General features: G+C 38.7%; 1 protein-coding gene across 4 annotated transcripts in view; it reads left to right on the forward strand.

Annotated features, from left to right (window-relative positions):
* Positions 1 to 1,300: 1,300 nt before the first annotated feature.
* LNO1 (Nuclear pore complex protein) overlaps positions 1,301 to 22,951 on the forward strand; it is a 39,007-nt gene continuing 17,356 nt past the window's right edge. The window contains exons 1-7 of one of the 4 annotated variants that reach the window (XM_039036196.2): positions 1,301 to 1,689; positions 1,782 to 1,990; positions 2,136 to 2,304; positions 3,206 to 3,352; positions 4,203 to 4,327; positions 18,423 to 18,535; positions 18,755 to 18,891. In XM_039036196.2, the coding sequence (XP_038892124.1) occupies positions 1,476 to 1,689; positions 1,782 to 1,990; positions 2,136 to 2,304; positions 3,206 to 3,352; positions 4,203 to 4,327; positions 18,423 to 18,535; positions 18,755 to 18,891 (1,114 nt within the window). In that variant the 5' untranslated portion in view covers positions 1,301 to 1,475. Of the gene's footprint in view, positions 1,690 to 1,781; positions 1,991 to 2,135; positions 2,305 to 3,205; positions 3,353 to 4,202; positions 4,328 to 18,422; positions 18,536 to 18,754; positions 18,892 to 22,951 lie in introns of those variants that run through there. The other 3 variants (XM_039036195.2, XM_090315810.1, XM_090315809.1) reach the window with 3 other exon arrangements.

The following is a 22,951-nucleotide window of genomic DNA, read 5'->3' on the forward strand; positions in this document are numbered from 1 at the left end:
CTATTAGTGTTGTCAGCAGGTACATGGGTTAACCTGGGAAGGAGCATTGGCAAGCCATTAAGAGGATTTTTCGTTACCTTAGAGGTACATCTGATGTTGGTCTTGTTTATGGGAATTGCACATAGTGTTTGGTGACTGGTTATTCTGATTCTGGCTATGCTGGAGATGTTGATAGTATGAGGTCTATGACTGGCTATGTGTTCACTCTGAGTAGTTCTGTTGTTAGTTGGAAGGTAACCTTATAACCTACAGTTACTTTGACTGCTACTGAAGCAGAGTACATGGCCTTGACAGAAGCTGCTAAAGAGGGAAAATGGCTGAGGGTGTTAGTTGGTGATCTTGGTTTGTATCATGACCAAGCTATTGTATATTGTGATAGTTTGAGTGCAATATGCCTAGCCAAGGATCAAGTTCATCACGAGAGAACTAAGTACATAAATGTAAGATATCACTTCTTAAGAGGTGAGCAGAGAGTTAAAGTGATGAAAATTGGTATTGCTGATAACTCTGCTGATATGTTCACCAAACCGGTTCCACAAGGCAAGTTCCAACATTGTTTGGACTTGCTGAATGTTTTTGAATTGTTAGTGGTCCCCTTTGTGGGACACTTTGAGGCATGAGGGAGAAGTCTGGGTACATCTGGCGATATTGATTTATGTTGCATTTGGTACATCTGTTATCTGGGAGAGAATTCAAGTCGAGGTGGAGATTTGTTGAAATGCCTTGAATCTGTTTGACGGCGCTTCGAACAACCTAGTACGGGGGTCTCGCTGACGGGGTCCAGGGGCGGCGCACCCTGGTGGGTGCCCCCGAAACCTATTCAGATTTTGTATTCAACATATTTATTTATTTGCAGTTATTTACGTTTTTGACCCTAGGATTTAGAGCAGTGCGATATATAAACTCTCTAACCTAGAGGTGCCGTTTTTGATGTAATTCTGAAAACATTCTCTCGAAATAATATTGTTCTTCCTCTGCCCGTGGACGTAGCTAACACATTGTTAGTGAACCACATATATCTGTGTGTCGATCTTTTCTACTCTACGTTCTTTTTTGTGTTCTTTAATTATCGATTTCGTAACAGAATTTTTATTTTTTGTTGGTGCAAGAGAAGAGCAAAAAAAATTATTGGAAATAGAGAAGGTGGCATATTTAATATCGAGATTAAAAGTGTTATTTCACATACAAAAAGGGTCGATAGCAAACCAACTTTTAGAAAAAGGTCCGTCCGAGAAATTTTTTTGTTTTTTTGGATCATTTTGTACCTTTTTTCATAAATGACGCTATTTTTGCCTAAACGGTTTCGAAACAACTTCTTCCAATTATTTTCAAACCTACAATATTTATCAGCTTAACCCGCCCGAAGGTACTTGGAGTGCGATGCTCCTAAAACCCCAGGTGGAAGAAAGTCGATTGCTTCCAAAAACCTTCTGCAGAGCTTCTCTCTCTCGCTTCAGAGAAGCCCTTTGCAATTCATGGCTTCCGTTGATTCGCGACCTTCAACTTTAATTCCATTAGAAGACGCTGGCGAAGGAGAGCAAGTTGTAAGGAACGATTTCTACTTCCAAAAGATCGGCAGACCTGTTCCCGTCAAGCTCGGCGACTCCATTTTTGATCCCGAAACCCCTCCCTCTCAGCCTCTTGCTCTCTCCGAGAGTTCCGGTCTCATCTTCGTTGCCCATTTGTCTGGTTGGTAATTCCAATTACTTCTCCCATTGTCGTGATTACCATTGATTTTTCTATGATTTTATTTGATATTGAAGAAAATGTTGTTTCTTAAGGGTTTTTTGTGGTGAGGACCAAGGATGTAATTGCTTCGGCCGAGGAGATAAAAAACGGGGGAACTGGTTCTTCTGTCCAGGATTTAAGCATTGTGGATGTTTCCATCGGAAAAGTTCACATTCTAGCTCTTTCCACGGATGATTCCATTCTTGCTGCCGTCGTAGCTCGTGATATTCATCTTTTTTCAGTCCAGTCGCTGCTTGATAAGGTAGTGCCTTTCGCTGGAGCTTGAACATCATAGCATAGTTTCCGTGAAACGTCAGTTCGGATATTTGCATCAATGGGTAAAATGTCGCAATCATTAGTTATATCTCTTGCATGTCATTCTCTTACATGTCATTGCTGTCATGCAGGCAGAAACACCCTCTTCTTCTTGTTCTATAACTGATTCCAGTTGCATCAAAGACTTCAAATGGACCAGAAAGTTGGAAGATTCTTATCTGGTTCTTTCAAAGCATGGACAGTTATATCAAGGATCGGCTAATGGCTCTCTTACACATGTAATGCACGATATTGATGCTGGTATGCTACATACTTTTATATAGTAACTCATGTATAATTCTTATCGACAATTTTAAGTGACGTTTGTTAAGGTTCTCACGTTTTATATTTAATCACTGTATACTTCAAGAAAATGGATATTTTTGCTACATGTTTTCTTGGGGAGATGCTGTATTTCCCTGAACAATTTTTTCCCTGTCTACTGACTGCCCCTTCATTAAACTTAAACGATCTCTCTAAATCCTTTCTAGTCAATTCTTCCAGTGACTACAACTATTGTGACGACCTCTTGTCCTTGTATATTTCATTTAGTCATTTAAACTTTGTTTCTTATAAAAGGACCCTTTGTTCTATTCATATGTGTAAGAATGGTGTCTTGTAATTGAAATTTGAAAACAAGGAATCACTACAATCTAGACCTGGTTGTTATTGGTATTAGGCCTTAGGGAAACAGCAAAGGACCATTATTGAATTGAGACTCAATTGAAGGCTTAGAAATTTTAGGAAGGATGATGAGGGAACACTGCTTATTAGCGCAATAATTAGGGGAGCTAGGCCGGAATTAGGAATGTGATTGAAGATAGGATATTCATAGATTTTTGGACTCTGTTACTTTAACTATTTATCTTAGAGATCTTTATTTGTTCAGGAATTGAAGCTCATTTTTATTTTTGATAGTGAACAATTTTAATTATTGCATGTTTTTTCTTCTCTCTCTTGCATGTACCATGCTCCATGCCACTGTTTTTGACATATATCTTCTTCTTCTTCTTTTGCCCCTGATCTTCTGCCATTCCTTCCCCCCCAACACACACACACACAACAAAGCAATCGATTAGCATGTATTATTGTCAGCAAAACTTAGTGCATGTGGAGGAGCTATTGTTTTTGAAATTCTTTTAAATCTTATTTTGGATTTTAGTCGAATGCAGTGTGAAAGGGAAATTCATTGCTGTGGCTAAAAAGGATACTCTTACCATTTTCTCACACAAATTCAAAGAACGACTATCCATGTCACTCTTGCCGAGTTCAGGGAATGGCGAAACGGATACAGACTTTACAGTGAAGGGTTCTCTCTCTCCCCTCTCTCTCTCCTGTGTTTGTGTGTAAAAATGATATTTGCAGAATGTTGAAACATGAAGGTTTAATAATTTTCATCATTCATTTTTTTTTATTTAGTTGGGGGGGGGGGGGGGGTGATATTTCTTGTATTTTACTTTTGTGATGTATCATGAGGGGTATGCAACCTCAGTATTTTCAGGTTGGCTACAAGTTGAGTTTGAGTTGTTAACTTGGAGTGAAGTACACTTGCATTCACCTCAGTTATCTCGATAGATATTTTTGCATGTTTTTAACTCTATATAGTTTGCTTACTATGGCGGATAGATTTGATTGGCAATGGTTTTCGTGGTTAAAGAAGAAAATTCTAGATTGGGGTAATTATTATTGTTATATGGGTTATTTGCCTAGAGAGAAATCATGCAACTTTTGTATCTATTGCTAATTCATCCCATTCAAGAGATTGAATACTAGCGAGCATATAAAATCTAACACATAATTAGCCAAAATAAATCTCCAACTGCTGGGTTTTGGGTTCTTCATGGCTAGTTTGGGAATTTGCCTCTTCCTTCCCCGTTTGTAATTCTTTTTCATTACTATATTATTCCTTTTCCAAAATTAAAAAAAACAATTAAATGAGGATTACAAGAGGAGTTCTTGATTCTCATTATTTCTAAATAATCCAGAAAATTTAGTATAATTAAAAAAACAAATGTCTGAAAACTGAAATAAATTGGAAACAATAATACTACGTACCATACAGAACTGCTATTTTTGACTTCAATTACAATCTTACGTTGGTCATTCTAGAAAGTACTTATGGTTACTATCTTTTAACTTGATTTGTGGTGATTGCTCAGTTGACTGTATCAAGTGGGTTCGTGCTGATTGTATCATCATGGGATGCTTTCAAATGACTGCAACTGGTGATGAAGAAGATTACTTTGTCCTAGTTATCAGAAGTAAGGATGGAAAAATCACTGACGTGAGTAGTTGTGATTTTCTTCCTTTTCCCCCTCATATTCCATTTCTATTTTCATGAGAATGGTTGTGTTCTTTATCATGCTTGTACTTAGAGATAAGGGTGATGATAAGGGTTGCATTTGACTTGAGAGGAATGAGAGAAATTTTAGAGGCTTTAAGAGGTATTGGGAAGAGGTGTAGACTCTTGCCACATTTAGTGCCTCTCCTTAGAAATTTGTAACTTAAGGATCTTTGTAATTATCAATTATCATCCTCTAGGCCTTGTTCTTTTGGACAGTCCTTTATCTTGTTAGGTCCATTGTTGTTTGACTCAGTTTTTTGGTTGTTTTTTACAAGCCCTTTTGTATTCTTTCATCTCTCTTATTGAAAGCTTGGTTTGTTGATGAAAAGACAATTTTGTACGTGGGCTTTATTGATGTTTAAGAGTTCTATTGTGCAAATTATTTGTGAGGCATTAGTTGATTTATCAATTGCCTACATTTTCTCTTTGGTAAATTATTGCGGGATATTTGGGGGGAGAGAAACAACAAAGTGTGTAGAGGGACTCCAGTGATGTTTGGTCTTTGGCAAGGTTCCTTGTTTCTCTTTGGGATTTGGTTTCAAAAAGAATGTTGTAGGGTTAGGCAAGTTGTTCTGTGAGATTAGTCGAGGTGTGCGTAAGCTGGTCAGACACTCACGGATATCATTAAAAAAAGGAAAAGAGAATAATGCTCAAAATACAATGATAAAACAAAAAGACGAAGAGAGAATCCTTTTACCATCATACATGAGAACCATGCAGAAATTGCTTAATATGGATTCAAAAAATCACTAACAAGAGAGGTACTTTCATCAAAATCACTAACAAGGAGTTGTGAAGTGTGGAGTTGTGATCTCCACTCCTTGTTTGGCTCAGAGTTTGTGGGTCCCACTATTAAAAAACATCAATTTTATGCTTTATTAACTCTCTACATCGTGGGCCCAAGAGTTCACAAGTCCTTGGACTTCACAACTCCCCTCTTTGCCCCAAATACCCCTTAAAGTACAAAGCAGGGGAGAGAAATCTGATTATCCCTTTTGCTAAAGAATACAATGGTTGGAAAGTTATTAGAGAGCTCCTAGGTGATTTCTTAATTGGGCCACAAAATGAAGAGGAAGTTTTATTGAACAAAACTAAAACATAAAGGAAGTTCGTCTTTTGTAGACGCAGTGAAGAAAAGTAATCAACCTCAAGTTAGAAGCGGGGGCCTTTTGAGGTGTGATGACTTGTTTGTCCCAATGATGTCGAGAGAGAGGAGTTATTACAAGAATAGACTTCCATGATGATGTAAAAATTTTGGAGACCCTTGAAAGATAACTAGAAGAAGTCTTTGCTAATAGACCTTTTACACGTAGATAAATGCTTCTTTTGTGTCCATTCATAGATTGTGCAAGATTGTTACCAATGAATGTGGGGTGGGCCACTTTTGATGCTTTCACCATAAAATGGGAGAGATGGGATACTTAGGAACACTGAAAAACTTATGCTATCCATTCATGCTTAGAAGTGGTGATCAAAGTACAAGGAAACTATTATAGATTTATTCCGTTTGAGACGAGAATATTGATGGAGATCAAGCCATCAATGCTTACGTTTATACATTTCAAGATAGTGATTTACTTGCTGGCAGAAAAGTGGAGTTTCACCATGGTTTCTCGTCGACTACGATTGAAATTTTTTTATGGTTCTGGTGGCCGGTTGAGACTCAACCTGAAAGTTGTACGATGGAATTAGTCTCCCCACGATGGATTTTTTTACCATGAACTTCCATTTCACAGGAAAAGGACACGAGCTTTTGTGTTCCAGAAAGGCATCTTGTCAAAGAGTCAGATTTAAGGAGGCATCAATTAATGACTCATGTATTCCAATGTTTGCCAACGACCATAGAGCTCTCAACTCTTTCCCCCTTCTTTGAATCAAATTTTAGGTCATGCAAACTTCCTTTTTTAAATGTCAAACAAGAGGAAGCTTTGGTGGTTTAAACATCGTTCGAAGCTGCTTTTCCAAAGATTTTCTCTATCATTTAAATAGGAAGCTTTGGTGGTAGAATATTGGGATGCAACTTAGGGAACCTAGGATTTGGGAATTAGACGAAGGTTGTTTGATTGTGAGATGTAGGCCTGGAATTGGGTGGGTTGAGTAGTTGGAGGGCTTTCGGTTGGGTCAAATAAAGTAAGGAATTAGATGGTCCTTTGATGCCTCAAGCTCTTTTTCCACCATAAGAAGTTAGAGGGCTTTCGGTTGTGTCAAGGAGAGGATGGAATTAGGTGGTCCTTGGATGCCTCAAGCTTTTTGTCCACCAAATCCTAGTATTTTGAACTCGACTATCTCGCCATATTTTAACATGCACTATGACAAAGGTGCTTTGGGATTTCAAAAATTCAAAAGGTGAAGGTTTTCCTTTGGTCCCTAGCACACAAGAGCTTATATACTCGGGAGAGAATGCAATCACAAAGTGCCCTTGCACCTTAACACTTCTATTTGCCATCTTTGTTTGGCATGCGCTCGAGTCACTAGACCATACTTTCTTACACTGCCTCTTGCTACACAAAATTGGGACGTCTTTTTGGCCTTTTCGACTTGCATGCCTGTCTTCCCAAGCAGGTGGATGGGTGGTTACCTGAATCCCTCAACAGCTGGAGTTTGGAAGGAAAGTGTTCAATCACCGGTTAACTCAAAAGCTTAAGTTGTTGGGTGTAGGTAAATCTAATATTATATCATCTAACACTCACTTGTGGACGTGGAATATGTAGACGACCCAACAAATGGAAATCAATGTTAATTGGGGAGGAAATAACATTGCAGGAGTTTGAACACATGATCTCTTGATCACCTTCTTTGACACCATGTTAAATCACTGATTGGCCAACAAAAGCTTAGGCCGATGAACAAAGGTAAATTTAATATTATATCATCTAATAGAAAGACTTTATATGAAGATTTGCTTCTTGATCCCTCTAATGGGGTTCATGGATTGAATGTATCAAGTAGACTTTTGAAGATAAGTCCACTTTTGCCTCTTCTTTTTCCCCTCTTGTATCTTGAGCATTAGTCTTTTCTCATTGTAGGAAATCAAGCTAAATGTAGGTGATGAAAAGTAATAGAAGAGAAAGAGAAGAGAGACATACAACAGTTTATATGGAAAACCCTATAACAGGGAGAAAAAACCACGATATAAAATGTTTCTTTTTAATTCTCTGATATAAACAATACAAGGAGACTACACATATAAATAGAACAGTAGTGCAAATGTGGTGGCAGGAGCAGGATCGGTCAAATCGTCCGCAGGGCATTGGTAAAAGGAAAAAACGCCCCTAGGGCAAATTCCCCCATTTTCAACACTCCCCCTCAAGTTGGGGCATAGATATCAGTAAGATCCAACTTGCTAACACAAAAATCAAAAGTTTTGTTTGAGAAGCCCTTTTGTGAGAACATCTGCGATTTGTTGACTGGAGGGAATGTAGGGAATACAAACGCTGCCACTGTCTAGCCTTTCTCTGATGAAATGTCTATCAATTTCCACGTGTTTTGTTCTTTCATGCTGCACTGGATTGTTTGCTAGCTTATTGCGGCTTTATTGTCACAATAGAGTTTCATCAGGAGATCATTGTCTTGATTGAGATATGTTAGGACCTTTTTCAGCTAGATCTCTTCACATATTTCTAGACTCATGGCCCTGTACTTTGCCTCCGCACTGCTTATGACAACGACCCCTTGTTTCTTACTCCTCCAAGTAATGAGATTATCCCACACGAATACAGTACCCAGATGTTGACTTTCTATCTACAACAGAACCTGTCCAATCAGCGTCCGTGTAAGCCTCAATGCACCGTTTGTCAGACTTCCTGAACATCAACCCCTTATCGGGAGTAGTTTTCAAATATCTCAGGATGCGTTCCACAACCTTCATATGTTCTTCGTAAGGAGCTTGCATAAATTGACTGGCTGCACTGACAACGTAAGATATGTCTGGTCTAGTATGAGATAGGTAGATCAATCTCCCAACAAAACGCTGATATCTTTCTTTATTAACTGGAACACTATTATTCAAGTTACTGAGTTTAGCATTAACCTCCACAGGGGTATTAACTGGTTTACAACCTGTCATACCTGTCTCCTTAAGCAAGTCAAGAGTGTATTTTCGCTGAGAAACTTAAATCCCTTCTTTCGACCGAGCCACCTCCATTCCGAGGAAATACCTCAATTTTCCAAGGTCTTTAATTTCGAACTCCTCAGCCATTCTCCTCTTTAGCCTGACAATCTCTATGGCATCATCACCAGATATGACAATGTCATCCACATACACAATAAGGACCGCAATTTTCCTTGATACTGACCTTTTTGTAAACAGAGTGTGATCTGAATGCCCTTGACTGGGCCCTTGAGATTTCACAAAGGTAGTGAATCTGCCAAACCAAGCTCTTGGAGATTGCTTCAACCCATACAAGGTTTTCCTTAGCTTACAGACTCTGTGATTGAACCGACTCTCGAACCCCCAGAGGGAGGGGGGGGGGGGGGCACGCTCATGTAAACTCCCTCTTCTAATTCTCCATTTAGAAAGACATTTTTTACATCAAGCTGATGAAGGGGCCAATCTTTGTTAATTGCTACTGATAGAAGGACCCGGACAGTATTTAACTTTGCCACTGGGGAGATAGTCTCGGAGTAATCTATTCCGAAGGTTTGAGTAAAGCCTCTGGCAACCAATCTCGCCTTGTACCAATCAATTGTTCCATCAGGCTTGTACTTTATTGTAAACACCCACTTACATCCAATTGTCTTGGGTCCTCTAGAAAGGGTGACCCGATCCCAAGTATTATTTTTCTTAAGTGCTCCCATCTTCTCCATAACTGCAGTTTTCCATTTAGGAATCTCCATTGCCGAATGTATAGTGCTTAATTATGTCTAGGCTTGTAGTAAGGACCTTGAATTCAGGGGACAGATTGCTGTAAGATAGGTAGCTCTGCAGTGGATACTTTGTGCAGGATCTAGTACCTTTCCTCAAGGCAATGGGAAGATCGAGAGAGGCATCATAACTTTTCTTCTCACCCGACTCCCCACCACATTCAGCCTTCTGCTTAAGAGTCTCATCTTCTGAGGAACCTTTTGCACATTCACCCTCAAGAGTATCATCTATTGGAGTAGTTTTTTCGAAATTGTCATCATTTGCAACCACAACTTCATCGCATAAGGTGTCCTTGGCACAATCATCGGTACTGTCGAGGATTTCTCTGCTTTCACCCTCATCATTTTCAACACAAACATCGTTATCACTAGAGGTAGGAATACCAGTACTTGGAATTGATGCTGGGTCCAACTCATGGACCGGAGCCGGAGAAGTAACAGGCTACACTATTTTCTTTCTGAGATTCATCCTATAGTATGTTATCCATGGAACTTGTTTGGTCGGAAGGAAAGTCTTGTCAATATCTAGGTTCAGGCTCAGGAAGAACACTCCCAGGTTTAGACTCGGGAAGAATAATCCCAGGTTCATCATAACCCTAATGAACTTGGACTCCAATTAGTCTCTTCACTAGTACTCTCCCTCTGAAGATGATTAATGGGAAAGAAAGGTTGATCTTCAAGGAAAGTGACATCCATCGAGATAGTATTTTCGTGAGGACGGGTGATAACATTTGTACCCACGTTGATGAAGGGGATACCCAATAAAGACACACTTCTGAGCGGGGAGAGTGAGTTTAGTGCGATTAGGACCATGGGCATGGACAAACACGACACACCCAAACACCCGAAAAGGGACATCAGGAACAAGGTGGTTATTGGGGTAGAACTCCTTGAAACACTCCAGAGGGGTGTGAAACTTTAAGATACGGGAAGACATTCGGTTTATCAGGTGGGCTGCCGTTAAGATAGCATCCCCCGCCAAGTAGGACGGGAGGGAAGTAGATAACATAAGAGAGCGAGCGACTTCAACGAGATGACGATTTTTTCGCTCAGCCACCCTATTTTGTTGAGGAGTGTACGCACACGAACTCTGATGGACAATTTCCTTAGAGGCTAAAAATTCCCGGAATGACTTATTGAAAAACTCACAATCGTTATCACTCCGAAGGATGATGATTTTTGCATTGAACTGGGTTTTCACAATGGTATAAAACTGTTGAAATACTGATGAGACCTCAGACTTATCGGTGAGAAGGAACACCCAGGTAAGTCGAGTGTGATCATCAATAAACGTCATGAACCAGCGTTTGTCAGTAGAGGTAGTGACGGGTGAAGGACCCCAAACATCACTATGAATAAGAGTGAACGGTTTAGACGGCTTATATGGTTGAGATCTCAATGAGACACGATGTTGTTTAGTCCGAATACACACATCACAAGTCAGACCAGAAATATTAATATTATGAAACAGATGGGGAAATAGATATTTCATATATTGAAAACTCGGATGCTCGAGACGGAAATGACATAACATGTAATCTTTTTCGGAAGTAGAAAAACAAGATGAAAGCAAACTAGTCCTATCAAATGACCTAGAAGAAGTATTTGCATTAAGGAAATAGAGCCCCTTATCATGCCGAGCAGTGCCAGTCGTCGTTCTCGAGCTCAGATCTTGAAAAACAATAGCATTGGATGAGAAAGTGACCTGACATCCCAAATCTCTCGTAATCTTACTAACAGATAATAAATTATAAGAAATTTTGGGAACATGCAACACATCTTGTAAGGTTAAACCCTTAAAATGTGAGAGATGACCCTTTCCTGCCACAGGAGCAAAGAATCCATCTGCAATTCTGATTCTCTCGTTACCAGCACTTGGACAATATGAAATGAACTGGTCAGAAGAGCCGGTTAAGTGATCCGTAGCCTCCAAATCTAGAATACACGACTTGCTACCATTAACACTAATAAGACCAAAGGATTGAATCGTACTTGACTGGGCAATCGCACTGACATCCACAGCACTGGAGTCATTTGGACTAGTTCCCTGATTCTGAGGCTGAGAGTTGCCATTAGCTGACTCACCTACTAACGCTCGTCCGGACCTTGACTGATGTCGTCTACTATTAGGCGGATGACCATGCAACTTCCAACACTGATCTTTGGTGTGCCAAGGTTTTTTCAGTGTTCACATACTGGGGGAGGCTTACTGTTCTGTTTATCATTAACAGGACCAGGACCAGATATTTTAAATGTAGCGGAATCTGTCAAAGAGATCAGTAAATTGTTCATGGCAACTGGACTTGTCTTCCTCCAGACGAATCTCAGAACAAACTTCCATGAGGGACGGTGTCGGACGATGGCCTAAAATTCGACTCTGTACGACATTGAACTTAGAATTCAGGCCTGCAAGGAAATCATAGACCCGATCGGTTTCGTCAAACTTGAAGTGTTGCACTCCTCCGCAGGGACAATCCCAAACCATCTCACGACATAGGTCCATCTCTTGCCATAGTAACGACAATTTATTGAAGTAGGCTGTTACTTCCATCGTTCCTTGTTTGCATTCATGAACTTGCTTGCATAAGGTGTAGAGCTGAGAGGCATTTTGTCATTTGGAATACAACTTCTGAACGGCATCCCAGATGTCTCGAGCAGTAGTAGCATATAGTAGGGGTTTTCCTATTTGAGGTTCCCTGCTACCTATTAACAGAGATCGAGGTAAAGAATCCTCCCCCTTCCAGATACGTTCTTGAGGATCACCTGGTCTTGGTTTCGGTATCTCACCCGTTAAGTACCCAAATTTATGACGACCCTCGAGGGTCATCTTGATAGATTGTGACCAATAAAAGTAGTTTTGACTATTCAATTTTTCTCCAACAATAAAACCTGCAGAGTTTCCCATAGACCCAGACAATAAATGTGCTGTAGGTAAAGTAGGGAAAGAGGTTATGGGATTTTCGGAGTACATCGGTAGATTAGAAGGGAAATCTGATTGAATACCTGAAGTCGTCTTAAGTGCTTCTCTGAGGCGGCTATCTGTTGTTGAATAGACTCGTTTTGTTGTTTAAGCTGAAGTTGAAGTCGGGTGAATTGTTCTTGGATCTCACTGGGTACTGTACTGCCTTGCGCTCTTGGGTGCATATAGTCAAGTTTCTATCCAGGATAGGGTGATGATGACTCCTCCACTTCAAATCTGCCATCCACAGGAACTTGTTGACTGAGATTGCCACCCAAGCTTAGCTGGAACGAAAGCACGGTCGGTGTTGGACAGTAACCACGGATGGGATCAACGGACTTCGGTTAGGATCGGGTACAGATAGCAGCTGGGATGGAAGTGCTGCGGCCGGAATCGGCTGGGTCACGGCTGAGGGGGTCCATGTGCGCGGTAGGGTTGGTCTAGAAGGCTCCGACCGGTTGAAAGTCGGATGGGTCGGGCTGGAAATTGCCAACTGGCTGGCGTTTGATTGTGGATGGCTCGACGCGAAGCTAAAAGCCGCTAAACATCTGGCTTCTGATCGTCCAAGGCCCGCCGTGTGGGTTCGTTTGGTTGCTGCGCGGGTTCGTCTGGTTGCCGATCCAGTTGGCTGCCTGTCCTCCTGATTGGGCTGATCCAGTCGGCTAATGAAGATGTGGTAGAATCGTCTGGAAGTATCGTTCTATGGCGTTCTATACGACAGTGGCTATATCGGTGGTTTTGGTACCATTGTTGTCGCCAGATGACACTTGTGATTCTCTTGTTTGGTTTTCCTCAATGGTGGCCAGGGTTTCATCTCCATGCTTTGATACCATGATGAAAAGCAATAGAAGAGAAAGATAAGAGAGACACACAACAGTTTACGTGGAAAACCCTATAACAGGGAGAAAAAACCATGATATAGAATATTTCTTATTAATTTTCTAATTCAAACAATACAGGGAGACTACACATATAAATAGAACAATAGGAAACCCTAGGGCACTGGTAAAAGACAAAATGCCCCTAGGGCAAACTCCCCTATTTTCAATGGTAGGAAATCAAGCCACAATTGTAAATTAGAGAATTAATTTAGATTATTTCCTTATATCTTGTAATTTTATTCTTTCCTTATAAGTGTAGATTAGCTTAATTTCAGCACACTAATTGATAATCCTCTTGTATATATTGAGTCTTTCTCAATCACTTAAGTAATAAGAGAAAATATCATTTTCTATACCTAGCTTCATGGTATCAGAGCCAAGGTTCTGACCCAACCAACCGTCTTCCAAATCAATTTCACTGTTGACCAATTTTTTCGTCAATCAGATCAGTCTGAAATTGGTCCATTCGTGTTGTTCAGTCTCATCCTGTTTGCATCACAGTCGTGCATCACCTATCACCGCCACTCTTCATCCTCACCATCTTTATTTATCCTCGCACGAAGTCCCATCCTTGCAAGGTTGAAGCCTTCACCGTAGTAGCCTTCACGCGACATTCGTCCTCCAGATTTGGGTTGATTCCTACTCTCTAGATATGTACCTCAACTCCGGCACCGCCGCCGATTTTAAATTAATAAAGTTTTTTTTTCTCCCTCTTGTTTCAATGACAGGAGAAGAACTTCAAGTTACCAACTTCACCGAGAACAACAATACTGAAATAACATGCACAAACTGACAAACTCAAAGGCCCTAATTATCTTCAATGGTCTCAATCTGCGATGATGTTTATATATGGTCGTGGACGAGAAGACTATATCACGGATAAGGCAACTTCACCTAAATCCGAAGATCCAACGTTTTGCATATGGAGGGTTGAAAACAATCAAGTTATGAGTTGGTTAATCAACTCAATTACTACTGAAATCGGAGAGAATTTTCTCCTATGTTCAACCGCCAAAGAAATTTGGGATGCTGCTCGAGACACCTCAAATCAAGAGATCACTGCCGAACATTTCCAGATTGAGATCACTCTTCAAGATCTCAAACAAGGTGACTTATCAGTTACAACTTATTACACCACTTTATCTCGCTGTTGGCAATAGTTGGATTTATTCGAAAATCATGAATGGAAATATTCTCTTTCGAAAAATTGTGGAGACAAAAAGGATTTTCAAGTTCCTTATGGGGCTTAATAAATCTCTAGATGAAGTTCGTGGTCAAATCCTCGGTACTAAGCCATTACCTAGTCTTCGAGAAGGCTTTTTTTTTCTTTTCTAAAGCTCGTAGAGAAGAGAGTCGAAAGAAAGTAATGATGAGCCTAACTGAACATCCTCTTACTCCAAGTGGATCTACTCTTATTTCCCAACAAGATCATGATCCACTCGCTCTTGTTGCTCGAGGTGATAGTCGGCAGTGCAAAGGACGACGACCATTGTGCGACCATTGTCATAAATTGGGACATATCAAAGACACTTGCTGAAAATTACATGGAAAACTCGCAAGCCAAATGCCGCAAGATCAGACCACGAAACTAGGGCCAATGCTGTTGTTTCTGAAACTTCAAACCAACAACCACTGACGAAAGATTTGTTGGACCTGCTCCATCAATTGCTGAATAAAACAAATCAACATTCAGTAAGTGGTTTTGGGACTGGGCAACTACAAGGTATCCAAAAGCCTCGTGCTCTCCATACTCAAGCCCTTCCATCTGAATGGATAGTGGACTCTAGAGCATCAGATCATATGACAGGTGTTAGATCTTTATTTTCATCTTTCTCTCTCCATACAGGAAACCTTTCCGTTCGAATTGTTGATGGTACACTCGCTAAAGCAATTGGGATTGACAGTATTCAAATTTCAAGCTCCATAATTCTTAAATCAATACTATTTGTACCACAATTGGAGTATAATTTGTTATCCGTGAGTAAGTTGAATAAGGACTTGAATTGTGAAACTAAATTCGTTGCCAACTTTTGTATTTTTCAGGACCGGGGATCCTATCTCCTCTACCATTGAAAGTTTTTGGATGCACTGCATTTGTTCATATACATTCCCACTATCGTAGTAAACTTGATGCAAGATCTATGAAATGCATCTTCTTCGGATACTCTCCAAACAAGAAAGGGTACAAATGTTATCATCCTCCAACTCACCAATTCTTTCACAACATGGATGTCACATTTTTTGAAAAACAGTCATATTTCCCAATTCTACGATTTAGGGGGAGCATTCTGATCTTGAATCACAAAACTGGGACTGTATTCCTGACTTTCCTCTAATCTCATTTTCTGAAAATGATCACGTGCCTTCTTCTGAGCAAATTCCTTATGAAAATGCTCACGTGCCCTCTTCTGAGCAAGTTTCTATATCTACCTTTGAGCCTGAACTGCAAGTATACTCACAAAAAGCAAAGGAACGTGAGAGAAATGAAGTACAATCTACACAAGTTCAGCAAAGTCAAGATCTAAACCAAAATCCTAATGTCTCTAAAATAGGACACGAGACTTCAAAAGATTACATGGACAGACCTATTGCTCTAAGAAAAGGTGTTCGCTCATGTACTCGACATCTTATATAGTACCACTTATCTTATACTAATTTGTCATCACTTTTTAGAGCATTTGTGACGTCACTAGATTGGGTACAAATTCCAAAAACTGTACAGAAAGCATTACAAAAACCTGAATGGAAAGCAACTACTCTAGAGGAATTGTAGGCCCTTGAGAAAAATGGAACATGGGTTCTTACAGATTTGCCCCCAGGTAAACGCATAGTTGGATGTAAATAGATTTTTTCAACCAAACATAAACCAGATGGCAGTATAGAGAGATTCAAAGCTCGCCTTGTGACCAAAGGATTTACCCAAGCTTATGGATTGACTATCAGAAAACCTTTGCTCCAATTGCCAAGTTAAATACTATCCGGGTATTTCTTTCTATTGCTGCCAATTTAGATTGGCCATTATTTCAATATGATGTAAAGAATGCATTTTTAAATAGTGATCTAGTAGAGGAAGTGTACATGAATATACCCCCAGGATTTGAGGACAAATATGCTAGAGGAAAGGTATTAAACTCAAGAAGTCTCTTTATGGACTAAAACAGTCACCTTAAGCCTGGTTTGAAAAGTTTACCACTGTGTCGATTCTGTTGAAACAAGATGGCTATACTCAGTGTCAATCTGATCATACTCTATTCATCAAACATTTCTCCCCAAGTAAGATTACCGTGTCAATAATATATGTTGATGATATAATTCTTATAGGAAGTGTTTCCAATGAGATAACTCAGACTTAAGCAACTCTTGTCAAAGACATTTGAGCTCAAAGACTTAGGATATTTAAGGTACTTCCTAGGGATGGAGGTAGCAAGATCAAGCAAAAGAATTTCTGTCACTCAACAAAAATACACTTTAGACCTCTTAAAAGAGATTGGAATGAGTGGTTGCAAACCAGCTGATATACCTATGGATGCAAATTCAAAACTTGGAGTTAATCCCGAAGATGAATCAATTGATCGCGACAGGTATCAACGATTGGTGGGAAAATTGATATACTCGACTCACACCTGACCAGATATTAGCTTTGTAGTTAGCGTGGTAAGTCAATTTCTGAACAAACCTTCTAAGAAACATATGGAAGCTGTGTATAGAATATTGAAATATCTCAAACATGATCCTGGAAAAGGCCTTATGTTCAGAAAAACTATGACTAGATCACTAGAAGTTTACATGCAGATTGGGCTGGATCCCCTATTGATCGTAAGTCAACGTCGGGATATTACTCCTACATATGGGGTAACTTAGTAACCTGGTGCAGCAAGAAACAACAAGTTGTGGCTCAAAGTAGTGCTTAAGCTGAATTTTGATCATTAGCTTATGGAATTTGGGAAGGAATTTGGCTAAAACGCCTTCTCACTGAACTTCGAATTAAGACTGAAGGTACTATAGAAATACTGTGCAATAATCAATCTGCCATAGCCATTGCAAGAAATCCAATACATCATGATAGAATGAAGCATGTCGAGATAGATCGTTACTTTATCAGTGAAAAGATTGAGACAAATACTATAACTTGAGATATGTGCCATCCCAACAACAAGTCGCCGACATATTAACTAAGGCTTTGCATCGACCAAACCTTGGTGGACTAATTTCCAAGCTTGGAATGACTAGCATATACCATTTAGCTTGAGGGAGAGTATAGGAAATCAAGCTAATTATGCAACTCTAAATTAGAGAATTAATTTAGATTATTTCCTTATATCTTGTAATTTTATTCTTTCCTTATAAGTGTAGATTAGCTTAATTTCAGCACACTAATTGTTAATCCTCTTGTATATATTGAGTCTTTCTCAATCACTCAAGTAATAAGAGAAAATATCTTTTCCTATACCTAGCTTCATTCATTATTTCAATGAAAAGTTTCGTTTCTAAAAAAAAAAAAAAAAACAAAAAAGATAAGTCCACTTCTTTTTCTACTTTTTGAGATTTTGTACAACTAGATGCTTTATGGTGGAGTCATAATCACATTAAATTTATTTGTAATGGATTCACTCCATGATCGTTCATGATTGGAAGGCTTTTTGTCCGTAGGTTTCTTGAGTGGGGAGCCCTCTTTCCCCAGCCTTTACGTCGTTTTGTTCCTTTCTTTCTTTCTTTCTTTTTTTTGTTACAATCAAACCAAGGAAGGGATTTATCATGAAATATCCTATGGTTCCTGTCAAACCAAATTTTGGAAAGGAGAGCTTTGATTGGGTCGATCATAGTTGAGCTTTATTAGATGGATCATGTGCAGTCAATCTTACTAGTAGAAAAGGAGTAGTTTAGACTGGAACTAGAGTGGATGGGCAGATAGTTGTTTGAGGGGAACTTTAGCAGTATTTTATCAAGGGAATGATTGTTAAGGTTGTGACTGAACTCCTCCATGGATTAAGAAATGGGAAAGAACAGACAGGAGTGGATTTTATTTATTTATTTATTTTTGTCTTGACAAAATCTTATATTTATCTGTGAATCATGTATTATGTTATTCTTATTAGTGCCCTAGATTCAAGGTCAATCATATTGGATTAAGCCTTCACCTTCGTTTTCTTGGTTGTAAATTTGTTATTATTATTCTGATCTTCTGAATGAGAATTATGTAACTTTATCTGAATTCGACAGTGAAAGTTGAGAATTATCACAGTATCATAAACCGATCAACATGATGTGGTTATTATGTTATTTATTTATTTTATATGTTAAGTAGATTAATTTTTGTAACCCTCTTTTGTAGGTTTCTTCAAACAAAGTTTTGTTATCATTTCGTGATATACATTCAGGTTTCACTCGTGACATTTTGCCTGGTGATAGTGGGCCTTGTTTATTGTTGAGTTATTTGGATAAATGGTATGCAGAAATGACTTGATCTGATTTAAGCTCTGAATGTTTGAAATTGATTTTTTCTTCAAATTCCTTATTTTCTTTACTACTTTTTCTTCATTTAATAAAGTTTTGGTTATCACTTCTTCAAATTTTCTTTCTTCTTTCTGTTACCGTGGGATTAATTTTTAATTATGAACCTACTTGTCAAGTTTATTTATTTTCTCTTTCTTGATTTGGATGCAGCAAGCTCGCAATTGTTGCAAACAGGCTCTATATGGAAGACCATATTGTGTTGCTTGGTTTGTTGCAAGAGGTTGAGAACGAAGTTGCAGTTATTAATATTGATAGAAATACCTCTCTCCCGAAGATTGAGCTTCAAGGTTAGTGATCTCATGATTCATGTTCTGAAAGAATTCTGAAACTTTATTAAAAAATGATGCTGATTGCTGAGTAGAGGATATAACCTAAAGTTACCTATATAAAGCATACAAGTCAGCCTAACAGCTTGTATTTAGCTCAAAAAATAACTAATCTTGCGGACCTATTTGTTTAGAATGAGATATAGCACCTGGCTCATCAAGAAGGTTTGCTTTTTATAGCTTGCCGGGGTGTGTGCGACCTTATGGGTTTTTTGAGGGGAGCAGAATTTAGAAGGGTGAAAAGGGACCATAGTGAGGTTTGGTCTCTTGTTCGCTTTCATGTTTCTTTATGAGATTCGATTTTGAAGACCTTTTGTAATTATTCTGTTCGTTTAGAATGAGAATAAGATATAGCACCTGGCTCATCAAGAAGGTTTGCTTTTTATAGCTTGCTGGGGTGTGTGCGACCTTATAGGTTTTTTGAGGGGAGCAGAATAATAGGGTGTTTAGAAGGGTGAAGACGGACCATAGTGAGGTTTGGTCTCTTGTTTGCTTTCCTGTTTCTTTATGAGATTCGATTTTGAAGACCTTTTGTAATTATTCTGTTATTTTCCTTGATCTTCCTCTCCTTAATTGTGAATACATGTGGTCCTGGGATAGGCATCCCCATTCACTCATTGATTGACAGGTTTGTCATCACTAAAGGCTGCCTAGATAAGTATGGGGAAGGCTAAGAGAGTTACATCTGACCACTTCCCTATCCAACTAACTCTTGGTAAGCAGAAATGTGGTCCTACTTATTTCAAATTCCACAATGGTTGGATGGAACACTAGGCTGCCTCAGACACGATTTTATTCAGAAACTACCAGGAATTAAAGATGTGGTAAAAGAATGGAGTCACACCTTTGGACAGATTGTAGACACCAAAGCCAATTCACAGATGGAGCTAGAAATCATTGGTTCCTTAGAAGAAAATGAACCACTGGACCCTGAAAGTTCTTAAAGAAGAGTTGATAGCAGATCTCAGCTTCTCACCCTTGCTGCCAATGAGTAAAATATGTGTAGACACCTCTGTAAGTTTAAGTGGCTAACTGAAGGTTTTTTTTGGATAAGGCACATTTCATTCTTAAATGAAATGAGGAGAAACCCCACGCTATTTTCAATTGGAAACAAGGTAAGATAAACTAAAATGGGCAAAAAATAAAAAGCAGTAGACAGCCAAATCTATTACATAAGAATGAATCCCTAAAAAGACGACTGTTGTGCTCTCCTCAAAGAGACCAAAAGAAAGAACGCAGAATGAACAACCAAACCATCTGTTTAGAAGCCCCAAATAGATGACCCACAAAAAGAAATGAAAGGATATCATGAATGTTATTTGGACACACTGAAAACCATCTAAAAGCATCCCAAGTAATATGCAAAAAATGGGAAGCGAAAGAACAATGCATAAACAAGTGAGCAGGAGTCTCGTAATTATGTTGACACATGATACACCAAGAGGGAAGGGACTAAGACACATGTAAAGCATCCATCGTTGTAATCTATCAGCAGTATTAATAGCACCAAGCTGAGCTCCCATAGAAAAAAATTAGTGCATGTTTTGGAGTGATTTTGAAATTGTTAGAGTCACTTTTGTCATGTTTAAATCACTCCAACAAATGACTTTAATTTCTCAAAATTAATTTAATATTTAATTTTATACTTTTAAATGCAATTTTCATATCATCATAATTGGTTGTGAATAATTAAAAACATGTTTGAGAGAGATTTTGAAAATGACAAAAGTGATTTTAACTATTTTAGAATCAACTCTCAAACATGCCTTTTTCGTAGAAAAATGATCTTGCAAGATGATAGAAAATAGATCCTTTGTGTGAGGTGCCATTGAAGCCATCAAATCAGCCATAAGAGATTTAACTGAAAAAGATGAAAAAGGTTCAAGAGACCACGACCTAGAATCTGGAGATGAACAGAAACGAACATTAGATAATAAATGAGATAAGGTAGCCCATTCCAATGTCTCCAAATCATGAAAATTTCAGAAGAGGCCCAACCAAAGTTCTGAATCAACATTCTAGTAACTGGCAACCGTAGCATTAGGAAAACATGCAAGTCGATAAAGACGAGGACATGCAATCGAAAGAATACCACAACTAAGCCATGAATCCTTCCAAAAAGATATAGTAGAGCCATTACCCATATGATTAGTAGCAACAACAAAATTAACAATATGACTAATATACCACTAAACAGATTTGTGAAAATCATGAGAATAGCAAGGGTCCGAACACACAATTTACGATAATACTTGGCTACAATAAACTGTCTTCACAAAGCATCAAGCTCAATAATAAAGCACTGGATCCATTTAGCCAAAAGGGAAATTTTATGATAATGAAAATTTCCAACACCAATACTACCCAATAGTTTCGGACGTTGAACAATCTCCCAATTCACATTGTGAACTCTACCATCACCATGAGAGCCTTCCCAAAGAAAAACCACGAACCAGTTTATCATCACTCTTAATGATCTCTGAGGGAGCACGGTATAAGGACCAATGATAAATAGGCATGTTGGAGAGAGTAGCTTGAATAAGCATATGCCAAGCACCCTTAGAGATTAAAGAATATTTTAAATTGTGAAGTTTATGATGAATTTGTTCAAAAACCGGTAGCTAAAAGCCAATAGACTTGGAATTTCCACCCAACGATAAACCAAGATATGTTGCAGGCCAGTTATCCCTTTTACAACCAAAAAGTATTGAGGATCTAATCTCAATCCGATTCATTGATATTAGTGCCCAACAACACTGTTTCTCATAAAAAAGATGTTAATGCCCAACAACTCGCTCTTAGCAAGATTAATTTTCAAACTAGAAGCACATTAAAAAATATGAACTGTGAGATGAACCAAACTTTCTTCTCTTTTGTCATCGTCTTCGAAGCTTTCCCCTTAACACAACTAAGTTATAATTTCATAAGTAATAGTAACTTTACTTCATCATGAGACCTCACAGATGAACCAATGCTTGTCAATCTGCAATTAAAAATAATAATGTATTATCAACAAATTGAAGATGGCTCAACGTGAGAGGATTGACTAATAGGATGGGAACCAATAAGACCGAAAGATGAACTATGCTCCATAAGACGACTCAAAAAATCTGCCACTAGAATAAATACAAAGGGGAAAAGTAGGTCACCTTGTCTGATACCATGAAAATGAGTAATATTTCCCCTTGGTTGACCATTGATAATGATAGAGAAGTTAGCACTTAATTGGTGTAATTTGAGTATCTCTTTTGTAATTGTAGTTTATTTAACCTACCGTCCAATTAAAATTCTTTATTCTAATCGAGACGGATGATCTCATAATTTTATAATTTCATTTTATCAATGAAATGCTTATGTTTCTTTCCTTTTTTTTTTTTTTTTTTTTTTTGTTCGTTTCTTTTTGATAAGAAACAAAAGAATATATTCATAAAGGACTGGGGGATGAGATGACCCCCTTCCCCCCGCACTAATGTGTAAAAGCCTTCCAATGGTTGAAAATCATGGAAAGGCTATAATTACAAAAGAATTTGGTGTAATTGGTGCACCATCAAGAAGCTGTATGTTGAACAACAGTCCAAAAAGAATAAAAAAAAGCAAACTTATCTTAAAATTTTTTACCATTCCTTTCTTTCCAAGTGCACCATAAGAGGTCCTGTGAAACGCATCTCCAAAGGATATTCTCTCTAGCATCGAAAGGACTATCGTCTAGCCCACCAAACATCCAGTCATCAATTTTGCTTGGGAGGCAGCAATCCCAAAAATACAAGATAAGAGATTCCACCACTTATAAGCAAAGCCACAATGCAGGAAAATGTGATCAAGGGACTCCTCAGAGTTCAAGCAAAGGCAGAAAACAAAGGGGCTAAGAGAGGAGTTTTTAAGCTTCCTTGGGAGCTCTTCGTGCGTATTTAGGCTTCTATAAGCAAGGGACCAAAGGAAGAACTTCACCTTTTTTGGAATTTTGAGCTTCCAGGCGAGACTCACCATGGAAAAATTGAGGGAGAGTTTCTCTGAGTGATAT

This window comes from Benincasa hispida, chromosome 7 (assembly GCF_027475165.1).
Source record: "Benincasa hispida cultivar pf3 chromosome 7, pf3_genome.v1.1, whole genome shotgun sequence".
Taxonomy (NCBI): Eukaryota; Viridiplantae; Streptophyta; class Magnoliopsida; order Cucurbitales; family Cucurbitaceae; genus Benincasa; species Benincasa hispida.